The following is a 20,028-nucleotide window of genomic DNA, read 5'->3' as shown; positions in this document are numbered from 1 at the left end:
GAAGCCCAGTGAGAAACCCTCTTACTTTGATATCCAAAGGCACATCCAGGAAGGCCTCGTAGGAATCGGAAACTGCTTTGCAGCTGCAGCACATGACTGGAAGGCAAAGGGAAATGCTCAGCCACAGGTGAAGTCGATAGGTCGTGCCCATTTATGCTTTTCATCTTTTCTAGAGCCAGCCACACGCTCATCTGTTTCTCACAGGCACACAGCAGGGCACAGGCAAGTGTAAGGAGAGCAACAGTTGTGGAAACATACCTCTGGACCTCAGGAAGCCCCCAAATATTTGATGGACGATGGTAGTATATTGAGAAGAGATGTCCCAGCTGGAAGGAAACAGTAAAGCAGAGAGTTATCTCCTGAAAGAGTTTTCCTTTGCCTGCAAGCCCTGGGCGTAGTGTTTCCTTGATGGGGGTACATCAAGGCAGCCAAAAGGCTGGGCAACTTTGAAAGGTCATTTGTTTGTGCTTACGCGCTGCTTCCAGCCAGACAAGCTCTCTGCATGGCAGTGACAGTACAGCATAAGAAGTCGTGGGCGTCTTCCTGCATGCCAAGCATGAAATGTCCTCCTATTCCTAATCAAGAGGAAGGTAGTACTTCAGTCCTCTACCAACAGAGGAAAGCACATCAAAGTAGCTGAGGTGACCTACGTGGGAGGGCGTTGATGACGTCCCTGGGCTGGATGGCACTGGCTGAGGTGTTCAAGGCATTGTTAACGTGCGCTTCCATGATGCACATCATGCAGAAGCCTTGCTGGCGACCTGAAGAGGGAGGGAGGGAAGCAAGCCAGTCAGGTTAGTCAAAGAGCCATTGAATGGGAAACCTCATGGAGATCTTGGAGTTGTCCTAGACAGTCTCCTAGTCCTCCCCAGGTGCCAACGGCCCAGCATGCCCAGGACATCTCAGTACACAGAAAACATTCTTGAGAGGGATGCTTCACTGACAGAAGTTTTCTGTGCAACCAGCAGAGAGAGTTTAACCTGCAGGAATCGGGAACAACACCTGGGACTAGAAAGAGGCGTCTTTGTGAGAGCGAGCACACCTTGATAGGACAAGCGGCTTCTAGGCTTGAGTGTTCCAAGAACACCAGCTTGGGGGCAGCTGACAAAGAAGGGCTGCTTTTCTCCTACATCCCGTTGCAGGTTCTGGGGATGCTTGGGAAGTGCCCAGCAGACTGACAAGGAGATCTTCCTAAAAGTACTCACAGGAGCTGCTGTGCTCATGAGAGAGCAGGTAGTTGGCAAGAGGGGGTGTGTACGTCAGGCACTGCAGCACGGAGTTGAGGAAGCACGTATTGTTCGCGTTGTAGAGGCCTGCTCCAGCTTTCTGCCTTTGCTGCCAGTCCACGCAAATCTTCTCCGGGGGAAAGAGGATCCTTTGTGGTGGAGCCATTCCCTCGGCAACGACTGCAGGGAAATGATGGTTTTGTTGCACAGAAGCGTATCTGAAAAGCCAAGTTCTCTGCAGGAGCACCCAGGACAACCAGCTCCAACCTCCAAGCCAGAACAGGGGAAACCCAACACTGCCTGTGACATTTACTGCTTGGAAAAGGTTTGGGAAAATAGCCTGTTCACCTCCTTCTTTTGCTGGAAATCCAACAAACCCACACTCTGATTTCTGGGCTCGGGATACTCGCCTTTCCATCTAGAGTCTTGAATGATCGGGTCAAGCCTTCCCTTTTTCTGACTGTCACTTGACGAAAACAAGCAGGCACCAAGCCCAGAAGGGAACCCTACTGATGTCAGTTTGTTCTACGAGCAACGTCATCTTCCAAATGCTTGTGTAGAATGGCAGAGGAGGGACAAAATGACCAATTGCTGCGCCCAATCAAAAAACCCTGGGTAGGCCTGGCTGCTCTCAGGAAACACCCCAGAATTCCCTCGAGGTTGTCCCCACATCAACATTCCAGGATGGAGCAGCAGCCGTGCCCATTGCATTTGGGGGCTCACAAAGCCCAAGGCTGCTGGTGAAGCTGTTACTCACAGGAGTCGTTTCCCATTGTGGCCGTGGCTCCTCTCAGGAGCAGAGCAGGAAGCTTTGGCTGGCAAAGAATGTCCAGATGCGGCCCAGAAAGAGAAGATCAGCACCAATACCGTCACCTGGTTGCAATGAAGAAAGTGGAGCTCAAGAAAATCATTCAACCACCATAAGAAAGAGAGGCCAACTTTTGCCATCAAAAGTGTTCAAGTGGTCGCTTTAACTGCCTGTAGCGACTGTTGGCAGCAGAGCCCTCTGGCTCTCCAGCCCACACTTGCCCACCCTGTCTGCAGGAGTGACCGGTGTCTGGCCGCTACTGTAACGGTTGCCTTTGCTGGGCTGTGTTTCTGGTCTCCCTTCCTGACCCATCAGTCAAGGTGGGCTTCGGGTCAGGCTACGCTGAGCTCAATGCCTCGGCCTGCCACCTCCCTACTTCCCTAGCCTTGGCAACGGCAAAAAAATAGGAATTACCAAACAGGAACTGTACCCATAGCGCCTGTCTGGCCAGCCTAGAAGGGTGGAAGAGCTCAGCATACAGCTTGGGAGGTAGAGAGCAGCCTCCACTTTTATCCCCAACCTACCTCTTCTAGGACCTGTCCCACAAGCAAAGTCCTAGTTACCTTTGGAAGAGGGTGGAAGCTGAGGAGCAGTCAGCAGGAAAGGAGAAATGTTTAAGCCACGCAAGTAGCTCAAGAAGGAGCCGAGTTATCCTGACGGGCAGCTCAGCCCAACTGGCTTTGGCCGTCCCGCTGCTCAGGATGTCCAGCCCTGGCCAGGTGAGGTCACAAGTTCCGGGTGGATGCCGCATCACTGCCCCTTTGTGACATGGGGCTGCACGGCAACACGCTGTGGCCAGGCAGCTGCCCCAGCCTGGGCACCTCCCCTGCAGCCAGCAGCCGGTGCCGCTGGGCTTCCCCACGTGCTGCTGGCGAAGGGCTGCTCGGCCGCCGGCACAGTTCCCACCTCTTCCCCGCTGCGCACAGCCAGAGGAGTCAACGCCTGCCCCGGGCTGGAAGCTGCCTGTGCACAGCTGTGGCTGGCACCGTCGCGTTGCACAGGGTTTCTTTGCCATTCGTCCCAGCTACAGGACTGTGTGCGTGAGACTCGTGGAGCAAAGCACCTGCCCATGACTTGCATCTGCCCCCAGGACTCAGCCTGTGCTTGGGACATCCACTTTGGCCACAGCCTCGCTTGGGTGGCTTTTTGTCATCATGTGCCCCTGGGGATGGCTGGTGTTTCCCCTCCTGGCCTGGGGAGGCTGCTTTTGCCCCCTGTCCACACCAGGTACCTGGGTTGACTCCTGCCCTGCTCAGGGGGCTCTTTATGCCCCTGCCCTCATTGGGGTGGCGAGCTTTGCTCCTGCCCCTCAGGGGGCATTGACTTCTGTCCCTGTCCTGCTCAGGGCATCTTGCCCTGCCCCTCCCCTGCTGGGGGCAGCCGTTTTTGCCCCTGCCATAGCAGGACACCAGGACTCCAGTGCTGTTTTCCTGGCACCAACTACCAGCGCAGGCTGGATCGCAGTGTCACACCAAAACCTCGCTGCTCAGGACAAAGTCAGCTCCGCTCCAAGTCTCCTTCAGCGCTGTTCCTCCAGCTGGCATCTGACAGGCGTAGGTGCAAATTTCCCTCCCTGCTGAGCTGGCTGCAGGGCCAGGCCGCAGGAGCTGGCAGCACCCAATGCCACCCAGGGAAGTGAAGGATCCCGGCAGCTGGATGTCAAGTAGGCTGTGCCTCTTCCTCCCGTTCCTCACTCACACACTTCAGCTACAGCTCTTGTGCTTGGGCACATGGCGAACCGTTATGCTTCACAAGATGCCGCAGTCAGCGGGATGGGTTGTGTGAACGTGGCTGAAAAGTTCCTGTGCCCCGACAGGCTCCCTTCACAAAGGCATCTTGTCCATGAGGTGACCTGGTCAGAGTGGTTTTGCATATTTAGCTTTTTAGTAGCATTGCACTAAACAAAACACAATAACCAGTAGTTACCTGGAGGAGAAAAATAAAAAAAAGGGAGGGAGGGGCAGCGGAGAAAGGGAAACATAAGAAAAAAGGGAAGACTGCAATAAAACAGACAAGAAAAACTTGACTGCTGTTCTTAGTAAAGCCAACATGCAACGTGACCAGAACCAGCTGCCTGGCGTTCCAGGTCCTAGGAAGCTCTGTCAGACCTGTGCAGAACACCTCTGCCCTCATTAGACATTGCTGGTATTGCAAAGACCAACTTGCAAAGCTCTCTTCAGACTTGAAGGTATCTGCTGCCCTGAGGGCCTTTGGTGGAGGAGAAGGAGATCTCCAGGCACACCATGGAGCTGCTGACAGGCCCACTGTGAAACTGGTCGGCGTGTTCCCCAACTGTATCATCCAGGGGCTAGTAGGGCTTGTTGGAGAGAAAACCCAGCAGCCTGAGAATGCAGGCACACGAGTGGAGACCCCGGTGTGATGTGCCTTGTGTGCCTGGGCTGCTCTGCATCTGCTGGGTAGAGGGAGGACAGAGCTCACTGCCCTGCAGCAGTGGTATCGGTGGCTGGCACAAAGGCACCCAATGTGTCTGCAGGGCTGCCTGGGGCGCCCTCTGCGCTGCCCTGCTGAGGCTCCACCTGGAGTGCTGTGTCCAGTGCTGGGCCCCCTAGTGCAGGAGAGACAGGGAGCTCTTGGAGAGGGTCCAGAGAAGTGCGACGGGGATGAGGGGTCTGGAGCATCCCCCTTCTTATGAGGACAGGTGGAAAGAGCTAGGTGTGTTCAGCCTGGAGAAGACAAGGCTGAGGGTGTCTTACCAATGCCTACAAATCCCTTAAGGGTGAATGTCAGGAGGATGGGGCCAGGCTCTTTGCAAGCTCTCCTGCTCGCACACCTACTACAGGGAAGTTGGACTTCTTGTGGTTAGTGCCTTAGGAAGATTTGGTTGTTTTATTTTCATTGTGCTGTCCTACGTGCAGATCTTCAAGGCTGTGCTGAGGGTCCCGTCTGAGCAGGGACGGCACAAAGCCTTTTCCACGTGACTCCCTCACCTGGCCGTGGTCTCCATCTTTCTCAGCACTGTCATGTTTGCCTAACTGAAGCCCCCCTGTATGTCATCCCCATCCCTGGATCTGGTGGTGTTAGTGCAGTACTCGGTGATGCCTCCAGCAGTGAACCCCGCCATCTACAGCGTGAGGAATCAGGAGCTCACGGGTGCAGTGAAGAAGCTGCTGCAGTCAGGTGTCTCTCAGGAGAAATGAGCTGCCTTGTGTATCTTCACAGGGGACTTCCTGCTCATCTTTGGATCATCTTGTACATTTATGACTGTATCTGTTACAATCCTGTTTGCCCTGCAATATCTGCACCCATTGCACTTCTTCAAAAGCAGGAATGCAGCCTGTGTGACCCAGAGGATTTTTTGTGCATGGGAGGGTGGTACAGCTGGCCTCCAGTGTTGCATCTCTGTAATAAAGGTGGTTTTTCTCCGTGCCCATGTCTGGACGTTGGGCTCTTCTTCCAAAGCTGAGCTCAGGAACAGGCTGAAGGCATTGCCCCCAGGAGCGTGCTGCTGGGCTTGGGTTCCCCATGGCTCAGGGGAGGAGGGCATGGGGCAACGCGTTAGGGCATGGGCCTGTGTTGAGCCTTGGCGTGTGGGTGCCCAGTGCCCATGGGAATGGTGGGTGACCAAGAGGGATGTGCCTGGGACCATCTCCCTGGGCTTTCAGGCACCGCTGCCCTGCACAGCAGCACCGCCTGCTCAGGGCCATGCCTGAGACCACCTCCCTGGGCAAGTACAGGTGTCTCTGTGTATGCCCCAGCTGGGGCAGGCTGCTGTGTCCCTGGTGCCGCAGGAGGTGCCTGGGGAGCCCCCAGGCCAGCAGCCTGGTGCTGGGGACAGGGACTGGCCCCGAGGGGCTGCCGGGAGTGGGCAATCAGGGTCCCTGTGAGAGAGGAGCAGCAGACAGAGGGGGACACTGGCCTCTGTCCCTTCATGCGATGGCTGGTGCCAGCCCTGGGGCTGACTGGCAGGATGAGACCCCTCTCTGCCCACCAGCATCTCCTGTGCCCTTGTGATGGTCTATGGCCATGGGGTGAGTGCCCAGAGCTCTGCAGCCCCCTTTGGGTGGGCAATTGCATGGGGCCAGCCCAGCGTGGGCTGCTGTGTCTGCCTGGGCTGGGGAGAGGGAAGGGGAGGTGGGCAGAGCTGGGGGGGGGCTGGGCTGGGAAGGTCCAGGGAGAGGGAAACACCAGTGAGAGCTCAGCTGTGTGGGTGTGCAGGGTGGGGGCACACAGCAGGGTGGTCCTGGTGCAGACCCAGGGGTCATGGTGAAGGAAGCAAGGCACCAAAGGAGAGGGCCTGCACTGTTTCATGTTCCTTGGAGACCCCAGGGAGGATGCAGTAGGGAAAATTTCCCCAAGAAGTCCCAATCACCGCTCATTTCCCTGTGTGGTCATAGACCCCAGCCCCAGCAAGGGACCTTTGCTGCATTGTCACGTCTAACCTTCTTGGTGGCTTAGTGAGACCAAACTCCTTTGCCATTTCCAATATGAAGTGTTTCATTTTCCTACAGACACTTCTTACACACAAGTGTCCCATAGCTCTTGCCACAGTTGGTCACTCAGCCAAGGCCGTGGTCAGAGACTTCCAGCCAGATCATGTGCTCATGGCCTTGTTTTGACAAATATTGAAACAGGCCAAGGATTGCCATCCAGCAGCCCTGGGCCCAGCGCTCTGGCCTTTCACTCTAAACGATTCCTCAAATAAAACCCCAACTCTCTCAGCCTCTCCTCGTCCATAATACGCTCCAGGTCCCACCCATCCTTCTGGCCTCTTCAGGAGCTGCTCCAATCTGTCGGGGTCTTTCTGGTGCTGGGGAGCCACATTCCGGGCACAGCAGTCCTGATGTGGTCCTGTGGTGGGTTAACCTTGGCCCGAAACCTACCCGTGCCCCAGCTGCTCATTCACTTCCCTGACTCAACAGGACAAGGGAGGAAATAAACCAGCAATGCTCATGGGTCAAGATAAAGACAGAGAGATTACTCACCTATCCCTGTAATGACCAATTAGATGTTGTCTTGCCAAAGGCCAATTTCATTTATTGCCAATTCAAACAGATTTTGATTATGAGAAACAATGTCCAAAGTATTATATGACCATTCCCCTCACAGGTCCTTCCAGGGCCAAATTACTCCATTGCTCCCAACCACCTAATCACCCACACCCTGAGAGGCGCCGGAGGGATATTGAAGAGTGGGCTGAAAGCACAGAACGCCTCTGCTGCTCCTTTCTGCTCACAATTCTGCCCTGCTAACCTTCATCAGGAGGTTCAGGGAATCTGAGCAGAAGACCTTTGCACATGGAGGAGTTAGTGATGAGTGTCACAGAAAACCTGAGCAGGCCTGTGCTGTGCTCCATGTACCTCTTGGCCTTCAGGCTGAGCTGTGCTGAGTGTGTCCCTGGCTTGCAGAACAAGCCCTATTGGAAGAAGAAATCTGCAGGAAGCTGCTGGTGAATGGCCAACCGCACGCCCTTACCTTTGTCTGGGACTGCAGTTACCAACTCCCAAGTGAACATCTCCTCTTAGAACACGAGAAGTGATGACTAGAATGGGTTTCCCTGGCACAAAACACTTCAAGAGCTCACAGGAGACAATGTGGGATAAGCCTTCTGCAGGCAGGATCTGCACCACTTGCTGCACCACTCTCCCAACGCTGGAAACTCCGTGTTCCCGGCCTCGGAAGGGACGGAATACAGCTGACACGATTGTCTCTGTGTGTAGAGAGTTTGCTCTAACCAAGGCCATTGGAAATGACACTTTGTCTCAGAGTCCAAGTGCCTTTCTTACTGCAGCCATAACCAGCTGGGCTGCAGATGGCCAATCCCCCAAGGGAACGGGACACTCCAGGGACCTCAAACTCGCCTTCATGGCCACGTGCCTCCTAGTGGCCTATGAGCTTCTCAGATGTAATGGGTGTCATAATGATAGCCCAGATCATCAGCCTGCTTGTGGCCTCGGTTACTCCTTGGTTAGCGGTTCCTGAATGGGAGAAGGCAGCGATAACGAGATGCACAGCAATGGAAGAGATGGCCAAGGACCCTGCAGGTGCCATGAAGGCTTTGCAGGAAGAAGTGTGAGAAATAGCCCCTAGAGCTGTGCAAATTGGAATGGCATTAGATATGAAGCTGGCGTCTGAAGGCAGAGTCTGTGCTGGTTTTAATACCAGTTGTTGCGTATACGTAGATCAAAGTGGGGGAATTTCTACAGATATAAAAAAGAACTGAAACATCCTAATATTTGTCATGAGTTCCAGAAAGTTCACACCTTCTATGGAATTCAGAAATTTGAAATACACAGATGTCCTGGTTTCCTGATTTACAGGTCTGGGTTAAGGAGTTCATCTCCAGATGCCTTTCTTCTCTTCCTCTGTGATCACCCCAATCCATTTTACCTATGCAGCTTCTCCTCTAAGGTTCAGAGAAGAAAAGTTGGACTGTCTTTCAGTAGCGTCTGTAATTTTCCCTATGGGCAACTCTTCAGTAGCGGCAATAGACCTCATGGGGATCTGCTTGAAGTAATATCTGAGAAATGTAATTTTTATTTATTAATTTCTAACCCTATCCCCCACACACCCCCTCCATAAGAAATCCCTCTTTTATTTGTCTTTAACACCCTGTTCTCTAAGGAAAGCAGGCAACAATTACTGCCAACCACTTGCTACACTCAGCTGCAGAGATGGTTGAAGAAATCTGATGTCAAGTGATGTAAATCTCATGGAGCTGAGAACAGAAATCGTGGGGCTGGAGAGCTGAGGAGCAAGGCTGTCCACGCAGTGTTTTATCTCCAGGGACTGCTTTTCCCACCTGTCCGCACTTTCTCGCGAGATACTCTGCATCAATTGCAATTGGAAAAGCATTACCTGCCTTTCTCTTTCACTGTACTTCTGAAACTTATCTCATTAACTGTGCAAGCAAGACTTGAAGACCAGATGTCCCTGATGGAGGAGACTGGGCTTGTCAGGGCGTTCTGCCTCGTCATGAGCCCAGGGTGTCTTTGGTGCTGTGAACTTCAGATCATGAGAGGAGGCTGAAAAAACCTCTCAAGAACACCAAGTCAGGAGCAAAGCCCACAGCCCCTGGAAGCATTAACAAGCCCCGCTGAGGGCCATGGCTGAGAAAGCCTCCCCGTGGCCTTGTTAGAGCCCATCCTTGGAGGCTGTGAGTGCAGGAAGGCAAAGGCGCTGTGCAGGCAGCTCTGCTGCTGAGCAAAGCCTTGGCTTGCTTGATGAAGCAGAAAGGCCATCCGTGACCTGCAGCCTGTGGGGAGGTCGGTGCTGTCCCTCACACAGGGCTCAGGGCTCTTCCTGGGGACCATGGAAGGTGGGCATCCAATGCCCAGTGAAGGACAGCAATGGCACAGCAACTTCCAGCTTCCCCATGGGGCTGCAAGGAGGCAACGATGACCCAGTGCCATGAGGACAACATGTCTTCTCACAGGCCTCAGTGACAGAAACAGCTGCCATAGCCAAGGGGACAAAGAGCTGGGTTCTCTTCATGCTTACCAGCCTTGCTAAAACCCTTTTCCATCTCCACCGCAGGCTGTTCTACATGGTGGGACAACTGCCCCTGTTTCCCTGCAGGCTGTAGGCACCATCTCGCTGCCCTGCCTTGCTCTCACCCCAACATTGCCATACCTTCGCTGAGGTACCTCCACTCTCACCGGCTGTTCCTTGAAACACAAACCATGGGCTGATCCAGGCTCCCTCAGGCTGAGCCCTTGCACCGCAGCAGGACCCTTGCAGTGACAGTTCTTCCTCCTGATAGCCACTCTCCACCTTCTGAGTTGTACTTTGTGACATATTTTTCCCTCTCCTTTTTTTCCCCACTACCCAGGAAAGTTTGTCCATCGCAGAAACTTTCCTTTAAGCATGGAACCCAACCCATTAGCCTTTTCTCGTTCTCTTTCCCCTCACCACTGAGAAGGAACCTGCACATGGTCTTCTATACCACTTGACTGCTTCTGGCCTTTCAGCTTCTCCCAGAGACATGACCAAGCCACATGCCTGCTGCTGTCCTGTCATGTCCCCAAGAAAATGGACATGGCATTCCTATCTTCCTGGGGAAGGCCTAGGGGGTACAGTGGCCGAGGGACTGTCCCAGCCACGTTCCTGTGGCTGGCCTGGCACCTCCCAAGAATGAAACGGCCTCACATCCCCCTTCACAGCCATGCAATTCCTTCTGCATTAGCAGTTTCTGTAAGCATAACTGAGTTCCTAACAGCATACTTCTCCATCACGATCCTTCTGGCCTGGGACCTGACCAGAGAAAAGCATGTTTGTTTTATCAAATTTATCAAATATAATCCCTAGAAACCATTTGAGTGGAGAAATATTCTCAAATAAAATCCTATATTTGTATTGACATATTTTCTATATCCTCTCATTCCTTTTTTCCTATTTTTTATTATTTCCCTCAGCATAGTCTTTCTCCAAAAACCTTTCAAGGGGATGATTCATTGCATCATAGAGTAACTCATGCTTGAAGGGAGCCCTGAACAACAGTTTGTCTGGCTCACCTGCCCAGGACATGGTGAACTAGAGGAGGTTGCTCAAGACCTCCACCCAGTTTTGTACCATCCACAAAGGTGCTGAATGCGCACACAGTCATAGCGTACAGGGGGATCAGAAAGGTGTTCAACAGTGTTGGTCCAAGTGCTGGTCACTGAGGGATTCAGCTAGTAACTGCCTGCATGGAGGATTCTGTACCACTGATAACAGTGACTGAGAGGGGACATGACATCATTACAGGTAACACAACACCAACATCAACAGTAATTACAGACCACAACCCAGGTCTGTAATGATTTCCATGATGACAGCTGTGCAGAAGAGCAATGGGTTCATGTTTGGAATAGTATCCAGTCATCAGTTTGCACACTGCACCCTTGAGCTCCTGGTTCCTCATGCTGAGGGGGTTCACTGCTGGAGGCACCACTGAGTACAAGACTGACAACACCAGATCCAGGGACTGGGAGGAGATGGAGGGGGGCTTCAGGTAGGCAAACGCGCCTGTGCTGACAAAGAGGGAGACAATGGCCAGGTGAGGGAGGCACGTGGAAAAGGCTTTGTGCCGCCCCTGCTCAGAGGGGATCCTCAGCACAGCCCTGATGATCTGCACGTAGGACAGCATGATGAAAACAAAACAGGCAAAGGCTAAACAGGCACTAAACACAAGAACATTTTACTTTGAGCCTTTCAATTCTTTTCCCCATTCCATCATGGGGGGAGCTGTGTGGGGCTTAGCAGCAGGACAGTCATTATGGAAGGAATGTTGTGGGTTGATTTTTGAGACAGGTATCCAACACGGTAGAATGAGCTGAAGCAATACTAAAACTAATCAAGAATGCCACCCTCCTCATCAGGAAAAAGGAGCTAAGTGACCTGCTGGGCCTTTCCATTACCATTTGAGTCTCTTTGTGGAGAGGTTTCTCTTAACTGGGAATCAGAAAATTCACTTTTCTTTCTCAGTGCTAAATGCCCAGGAAGCTTAGCATGCTCCCCTTCAGAAGTAGATTTGCTCACATCAGAGAAAAAAAATCTCATGGCCCATCGCAAATTCAGTTCATTTCCCTTTGTGCATCGCTCTTGAAGAACATCTTTATTTCTCCTGTAGAACAGAGTTCAGCATCTCATGGCCAACTCAGTCTCGAGGATAACATGGGACACAGTCACGGGTTTGGAGCCAGGGAGGTGGAGGTACAGGGAAGCCTTTTCTGTTCCTGCACAGACTGAATGGATTTATTTTCTGCTTCCCTTCTCTTTGGTTTGGTTTAACTTCCTTCCACAGGTTTGGCACTTTTAGCACCTAAACTTCATGCCTCTTTTTTTTTTTTTTTCCCTACTTTTTAAAGTCCTGAAATTATGTAATTATACTGGAAGTTGCCAGTCAGGCTAGCGAACATGATTCTGACAGCCTTTTAAAAATCATTCATGGTGCTGTGAGCATCCAGGGGGGAGCAGCGGCAGCACCAGCGTCCCCACCTTCTCTCCTGAGGCTGCTTACTAACTGTCTTATAACAGGTGAGAGTGACAGAGATGTGTCCAGAGAACCTTCTCCAGATGGTTTCCAGGGGAATGCTAGAGAGAAAAAGGTCACTCACTGCCTCCTGCAGCATCATGTACTGAGAGTTGTGCTCCTACCCCTTGGTTCCTGACCACGCTAAATCCCTTTGGGCATGCCCTGAAGTGCTGAGAGAGTGGGGCAGCACAGACAGCACCAAAAGCAGCCACAGGCATCTGTCCAGCATGGCTGGGCTCACTGGAATGGGCTTCCTTCACCTTTGACAAATGCTGCCCATGAGACAATTACCATGGAAGAAGTACTCTGCCAGTTTCCTATGAGCAAAGCTCTCCTGAACTGTGATCTTGCCAAGCATTGAGACATCTGAGAATTGAAAAGAACAGCCTGTATGTTTGAGGACTTTGGAAACAAGCAGGACATGCTGGTATGTGGATAATCTGCCTGTGAAGGGTTGCTTTGAATTAAAGCATTTGTTTAAAATAGATGTTGGTATCTCACAGGTCTTGTTTGGTTTGTTTGTTGGTTTGTTAGTTGTTGGGGGTTTTTTTTGTTTGTTTGTTTTTTAAGAAAAGTATTGCATTTTTCTGTGCATTTATATAAGGAGTTAGATTAGAAAACAATTATGGTGACATTTCTCTCATGTGAACTCTAATTTTATCCGGGAAATTTTGAATGGCACCTCTGTGAGATAGATACAACCCAGAGGGAAAAGGCAGGAATACCTTGGAAAGAGAATCAAACTCTTAGGATGACATGCTTTTGTGAAATGAAAATTTTCTCTGGAGGAAACCACCCCATGTTTTTTACTTGGCTGTTTTGAATGCTTTTATTACGTGTGTTCTGACCTGCTGTTCTCATCATTAATACATCAGAGTTTAAGACAACTTCTCAAAGGGTGTTAGTGACAGCTGGAGAGACACAGCCAGCATCCTCAGTCTCCTGCCTGGAAGAGGATATTCGTTCCCCATGTCCAACTGAGATTCTTCAACATCTTTCAGCTGAGTCTCTGCTTCGTAAGAGGCAATCTGCCGTTGCGGTGCTGCTCACTTGTAGCTCACACCCTTCAAGTGTGCCCAGTGAGAAGTCTATGCTCTGGGAAAGGTGGGACACGCAAAGGGAAGGCTCCGTTCCTCAGACAACAAGAGCATCGCTCTGCTTCCACGAGAGCTTGCAGGGGACTGGGAAGCATTGCAGGGCTGGGATTGGAGCAAATGGGTCCTCGGTTGGTTTTGTAAGCTGTCGTAAATTCAGGAGACAGAGCAGCAAATTTAAAATGATTCAGGACTCCAGAAGTTCTAAAAGCATGACCTACTCAGGAAAAACTGGGTGTTGTGGGGAGGTCACCCACTTTTAATCTCTTTCTTTTCTGTATGACTGAAAACTGCATGAAGCATTTTGACTGATTGCAAAAAATGTCTTTAAGCACCCTGAAAACTTGTGATGTATGCATCAGCTGCTGCTTATCTACCTACCTCAGATGTTCTGCGGATGCATCAATGTCACTGGATTCATTGGCAGATAGAACTGTGTTTTACTTCTGAGGAGATTCACATGTCACCGTGCAAAAAGGAATGATTCAGATTTAAAAGAGCCTCCCAGATATTTGAGTGTGTGGACACAGCATCAGGGGATGAGCCCTTACATGTGAGGAGAGCTGGGATTCATGTCTCTCACTCAGGTCTAAGAATCAAGTCATACTCTGCCTTGCTTTGTTTTGATGGCTTCTCCTTACCCAGCCTTGCCTTGCTTTATCTTCCCCCTTTTCCTCCCCATCCTCCTTTTCACCCTATCTCTTCTGCATGTTCTGATGTTAAATGCAGCTCTTACAAGACCTGGACAAGGAGTGTAAGAAAGACTGTTCTTGAAGGGGCTAGTATATATCTATTTAATTCCTTTCTTCTCATCAGCGACCAGGTCTTCTGTTTAATAAAATCACCTTTAAAAAGAAGTCAAGTTTCTTTTTTCCTGATGACGAAACCCAGTCATTGAGGCTCAAGGATTCCATTCTCCCCTCTCTTTACAAAGCTCCCTGCATCAAGCAACCGCTGTTAGATTTCCTAACATTCATGCAGGCCTTGGTCAACCTCACCTAATCCCGCAATCACGTGTATGCTGGTGTTTGGAGTCTTTCTCTAGGCTTGAAGCGTATGTGATGGTGGACAGGCCATCAGCATCCTCTAAGAGCCTGTTGTTTGGATTGCTCTGTATAGGGAAAATGCCCCGAAGAAAAGGCTTGGAGAATCACACTGTTGGATCTGGATTCATTCTTGTGGGGTTTTCTGACCTGCCCGGCCTGCAGGGCCTGTGCTTCACAGTCCTCCTGGTAATCTACCTTGTGGTCCTCATAGGGAACAGCCTGACTGCTCTCATCACAGTGGTGGACTCAAGCCTTCACAGCCCCATGTATTTCTTTCTGAGGAACTTGTCCTTCCTGGAGATCTGCTACACATCGGTCACCCTGCCAAAAATGCTGGTGGGTTTCCTGAGGGAAGATGGCAGGATCTCCTTCCTTGGCTGTGTTGCCCAGCTGTATTTCCTGGTTTTGCTGGGCAGCATCGAATGCCTACTCCTGGCTGCCATGGCCTACGACCGCTACGTAGCCATATGTGACTCCCTGCACTACACCCTGACCATGAGCAGGGTGCTCTGCGTCAGACTGGTGGTGGGGTCATGGGTGGCTGTCGTACCAGTGCAAGTAGGACAGACCTACCTGGTGTTCACTTTACCCGTCTGTGCATCCCATGACCTTAACCACTTTTTCTGTGATGTCCCCCCCCTGCTAGAACTGGCTTGTGCAGACACTTTCTGGAACCATGTGATGCTGTACACCATCATCGTGGCATTTGCAGTCCTTCCTGCCTCCTTCATATTTATTTCTTACGTTGCAATTATCAGGGCAATTCTGAAAATGCCTTCAGTTCTGGGCAGACACAAAGCTTTCTCCACCTGCTCTTCACACCTCGGGGTGGTGATGCTCTTCTATGGCTCAGCCACAGTCGTCTACTTAAAGCGACGGTCAAAGGATTCCGTAGACACTGATAAATACTTTGCCCTGTTTTACACAATTGTGACTCCCATGTTCAACCCTGTCATCTATAGCCTGAGGAATAAGGAAGTGAGAATTGCCTTGAAGAGACTCCTACGGACAAAGTGAAACCACAGGGTATGTAAAATATTCCTAAATGGTACCAGAAGTCCCACTGGGGCTGCCTTGTGCCAGGGCCGGCTGCAGGGCTGTGAAGGTGGCTGTGCAGGCAGGGGTGCCCAGGGCTGTCCTTGCCAGCAGGGTCCCTGCAGCCACGGGGGCTGTGTGCTGGGGCAGGGGCTCTGCCGCCTGCCAGGGGCAGCTCTCAGCCTGCCGGGGGGCTCCCGTGGGGCTGCGGGGAGAAGCTGTGGGTGAAAGGAGCAACCCTACTGAGGGCAAGGTCCTTGTGCTGGTGATCGGGTGCTGCACGGGTCAGAGGTACTCACAACTCCGTCTCAGGCCAAGGTCATTTCCAAGGGGACGTGTCATGAGCATGTTCATTGCAGGGGTTCCCTGCTTCACTCTGTGCTTGCCTGAATCTGTGCGTCCACTTCTCTGTGTCTTGGCTTGTTAGGAATGGAAACTCAGCTGTGGAGGTCAGACCAGGGGCACAGACTATTAAAGCATTACACAGGTTTACCAGGAATTTCAGCAAGTGCCTTCACTCCCCACTAGCTTCCACATCAAAATATCCTTTCCTTTTCCATCAGGGTTTGGGTGACCTGTTGTTCTTTCAGGCGTGCAGAGAGGGAGCGGCTGCAGGGCAGAGCTGGGCACACAGGGGCTGAGGTGGGCTCTGTGAGCGCTGGCAGGGAAGGGCCCTGGGGCCAGAGAAAGAGCTGCTGGCAGGGACAGCTGCAGGATGGAGACATAGGGACAGAGGGGGCTTGGGGCAGTGGAGGAATGCTGAGGAGAACACTAACACAGGGTAGATAGGGGCACCACCCACTGTGCCCTACCATGCAGATGCCTTCCCTGAAAATACACAAGTTTTCTCTCTTCTATAAGCTATCACAGCCTTTAGCTCATAAGTTCCAGGCTCCTTGGTACCTCCTCATCCAGCAGAGCTGGGCAGCTGAGAAGGAGCTGGCGGGACACACCAGATTCCCTGCCTCTGCCCTCAGGCACAGACAGTCCCCTTGCCTCTCAGCACTCACTCTGCTCTCCCTGAGCACAGCACAAAGCCCTCCTGACCTGACTCTGGCCATGGCCGTTGCTCAGCACGGGCAGAGCCGATGCTGACAGGCCCTTGTGCGCTGGGAGCAGTTTGTGCTGAGCCAGGGCAAGGCCAGGACTGGCCCCTGCCCCCAGGGTTCCCATGAAGCCCCTGCTGCAGAGCAGGGCTCACTGCTGGGCAGCCAGCGGGCACAGCCCCTGCTCCTCACAGCACACTCGGCCAGCACTCAGCACAGCTCCAGCCACGGCTCGGAAGGGAGCTCTCCTAGGAACGGCAGAGGGGGGACAGGGGGCAGCGGGGGCGCATCTAGGAGAAAGGGCTTTCACTTGGCTCATAGAAGTCTTTCCTGACTTGTCACTATGTTTGCTCCATGCAGAGGACCCTATGGTTGGAGGCACCAGATGTCCAATACGAGTTGCACCACCCAGTTCCTCATCCTGGCTTTTGGAGACACATGGGAGCTGCAGCTCTTGCACTTCTGGCTCTCCCTGGGCATCTACCTGGCTGCCCTCCTGGCCAACAGCCTCATCATCCCCACTGTAAGCTGTGGCCACCACCTCTTCACCCCCATGTATTTTTTTCTTTTCAGTCTCTCACTGCTCGACCTGGGCTCCATCTCCACCACTCTACCCAAAGCCATGGCCAACTCCCTCTGGGACACCAGGGACATCGCCTATGCAGGATGTGCTGCACAGCTCTTCCTGTTTCTCTTTTCCCTTTCAGCAGAGTGCATGCATGTGCCTCTTATCCCTATTTCCATAAGCATTCCGTTAGTTAATAGATACTGTAATGCTTGTTGCTCCTCTCCCTCCTCCCTGCTGTTTGTGGACTATTTCTAACGCATGGTTTGTCTCTGTTGCTATTATTTTGCTTAATTTAGCGTAGCACAGAGACTCTGCAAGTGGAAAATGATTTCTTCTTCCTTGGGCCTAAACATATAGGATCCTGAATCACGTTAATAAACTAGAAGTGTTGTGATTAGATTCTGCTGATGGATACTAGCTCCCCTCTTTATGTTTCAAAAAAGTAGTATATGGATGTATCTTTGGCAGGTATTTAGAAGTTGAATTCACCTGGGGACAGAGCTGGAGATAATTTTCACAGAAAGCTCGTCGTTTGCACGGAGTACAGGGTTAGATTCTAGATTCTCCTCTAAATGTATAAGACTATTATTTCAGGACCAAATTGTACTTGTTAGTATGTATTTATATTATAATAAAAGAAATATATACTGTAATTGCAGGTGTTTGCCCTAGCTTCTCGATTTAAAAGACCAATTAAGCAGCACACAAAATAATAGCTTACTGAAGATTTCTTTAAGGAATAGTCAGTTCCAGATATTTGCATTTTTAAGCTTCTTAGAAATGGTTGGGTGTATTTTGCAGATACCTTTCCACATTTTCACCTTTTATATGGAAAGATAAATTGTCTTAGAAACTCCTTCTAAGCCAGCTTTTTGGGCTGGAAAGTAGGTTTCTGGAGACATTCTGAGATGGGTTGTTTGTGGGTTTTGTGGTTTTTTTTTCTTTTTTTTTTTCTTTAAGTGAGAGAAAGAAACAGCAAAGCATTTTAAGCTAGACAGTAACAAAAAATTGCACCACGGTGTTTGCATAACACCTGTAATAGTTTGTACATATAGTACAGCAATGACTTGTGTGTTCATAGGGAAGAGGCCAATACATTTTCTTTCTAAGCTACGTATTCTAGGTTTCAGTCTACAGCTTCTAAGCTAAGGAACTAATTTTTCATACCTGTTTCTTCCCCCCCCCCCCCCCCCCCCACACACACACACACACACACCCCCACCCCGGAGGATTGCCTTATTTGCTAAATATGACACCTTATTCATCTCACAGTCCCTCTCCAAGTGCTCATGTGGCTTCTTCCACTACAGAGCTTTCTATATAATTTTTTCCATTATGGTGCCCACACAAGCAAATGAAAAAAATCAAATCAAATCAAATCAAATCTACATTTTTGTATTCCTTAGGAAGCGGAATCCTGGTTGTATTGAAGCCAGTGGTAAAACCTCTATAGATTTCCTGGGGTCAGGATAGCATTTGTGGCCTTGACCACCGGTGCTTTTCTAGGTTGAAACATTTCTGTTACAACTTTCAGATGTTCAACCGACCACTTAGAATAGACTAGCCCTTTTGTATAAAATTGCATCAGAGAAAATTCAGAAAATAGTGCAACTCAACTTTTTGCACCTTTTTGTCTCTTGGAGATCATGGCATTTTGCAAAATCATTCCTGCTCAGGGATAAATTGCTTAATTTACATATTCAAACAAATCAGAATCAAAGCTGTTTATTGATCTACTCATAGCAAGTAATTAAGTAGCCATCTGAACTATAGCTTTTGCTGCTTTTCGTTATGCATTTCCTGATAAGGTAAAGTCATATACAATTGCACTAATATATGTTCTGCTGCTAATAATAGCTTAAATAACTTTTCTGTATACAGTGTAAACTGCATCAAAATGCAGTGTTTGAGGGAAGTCTGCATATTAATAAACCTGTTTTGTTGTGGGGGTTTTTTGGCTTCAGGCACAGTGGTTAAAGAATTCTCATTGCCATATCCTTTGAGAACCACACTTGAAGAGTAGTCTGTACAGGCTAAGAATTCTCATTCTTCTATTATGAGTTTTAGACTTTGAGTCTTTATTCCTCCAGGTCCATGTCTTTTTTTTTTTTTTTTTTTTCCCTAATCATGGGCTTTCATCAAAGAAAAATAAGATGTACATCCCAGAGAACTGATTAAAATCATTTCCAACAATACATTGAGAGTGATTTTACAGGTCACAAAGCCATTGACTTTCCACTCAGTCTGAAGGAAGCCAGTAATAAGATATTCCATGTAAATTAAATCATAAGGGACTTCTGAAAACGTACCCAAAACCAAGAATCTTGTAAGACTATAGGGTAATCCAGGTTTGAAGGAACTGCAGTAGGCCATCTACTCCACTATTCTGCTCAAAGCTGGATGAACAGTCCTTGCCTAGTAGTAAGTAAAGACTATCTGAAATTCAATTTTCCTTCCTTACAGTTTTGGGGGTTTTGGGGGGGTTTGGTTGGGATTTTTTTATTATTATTATTTTGAACTTGCAGCCCAATATATTTAAATTATGTTTGGAGCTAGGGATCTGTTTACAAGCCGTAACAAAGGATGATTAGAAAAACAAAATTAGTCGAAATAGTTTGGAGACTTTCTTAAGAAAGTGCAAAACCAGACACCTCTGTGAAAATACACTATGTTATCACAATAAACAATAAAGATCAGATCCCAGCCCCTATATGATACCTTTTTTTCATAGTGAGTTCATCAGATAAACCTCCAAAACACAGCAGAACGCATATGAACTTGAGAATGCATATGTAATTACTCACGTATGTGTGGCTGTTTGAGGTATGAAAGCCCAAAATACATCTTCCAGGAGTATGTTTGAGTATGTTTTTTCAGTGTGCTTTTTATGTGTGTATGCTTGATGTTATTTGTCAAATCAGACTGTTAAAATATTTCTCTGAATTGTCTCTGAAACAGAGTGCCTGAAATAGCTTCCCCTTTTCACCTTGTGAATAATTCTGCATGTTTCCCCTACTTCTCCACATTTTCTGCATAGTATAGCCCATTCTTTCCTTGAATCCCCTTCAACAATTTCATACTCTGCCTGCATACGTTTGCTAATGTTAAACTATGTCGCTTAGAGCAGCCAACGTTGCCTAAGCGCATACGAGGATGGAGTTCTACAAAAAGTTAGAGTATGCAGGAGGTATAACATATTTAGAATCAGGTTCACTACCATCATTGCTATTAT

At 49.7% G+C, this 20,028-nt stretch overlaps 2 protein-coding genes across 2 annotated transcripts in view; both read left to right on the top strand.

Annotated features, from left to right (window-relative positions):
• Positions 1–20,028, top strand: part of LOC308057486 (uncharacterized protein) — a gene marked incomplete at its 5' end in the record, with an annotated part of 607,752 nt that overhangs the window by 44,147 nt on the left and 543,577 nt on the right. The gene's annotated exons all lie outside the window — the stretch shown is intronic.
• Positions 12,166–16,316, top strand: LOC308057444 (olfactory receptor 10AG1-like). Its single transcript, XM_080411548.1, has one exon. The coding sequence runs from the start codon at positions 14,163–14,165 to the stop codon at positions 15,162–15,164; it is 1,002 nt and encodes a 333-aa protein (XP_080267674.1). The 5' UTR covers positions 12,166–14,162; the 3' UTR covers positions 15,165–16,316.

Source organism: Falco punctatus (assembly GCF_963210335.1).
Source record: "Falco punctatus genome assembly, contig: scaffold_30, whole genome shotgun sequence".
Classification (NCBI taxonomy): domain Eukaryota; kingdom Metazoa; phylum Chordata; class Aves; order Falconiformes; family Falconidae; genus Falco; species Falco punctatus.
The sequence above is the reverse complement of the archived record's forward strand: the minus strand, read 5'-3'. Positions and strand labels throughout refer to the sequence as shown.

Excerpts from the sequence above, each read along its gene's own strand:
- LOC308057444 (XM_080411548.1), top strand. The coding sequence starts at position 14,163 with ATGGTGGACAGGCCATCAGCATCCTCTAAGAGCCTGTTGTTTGGATTG.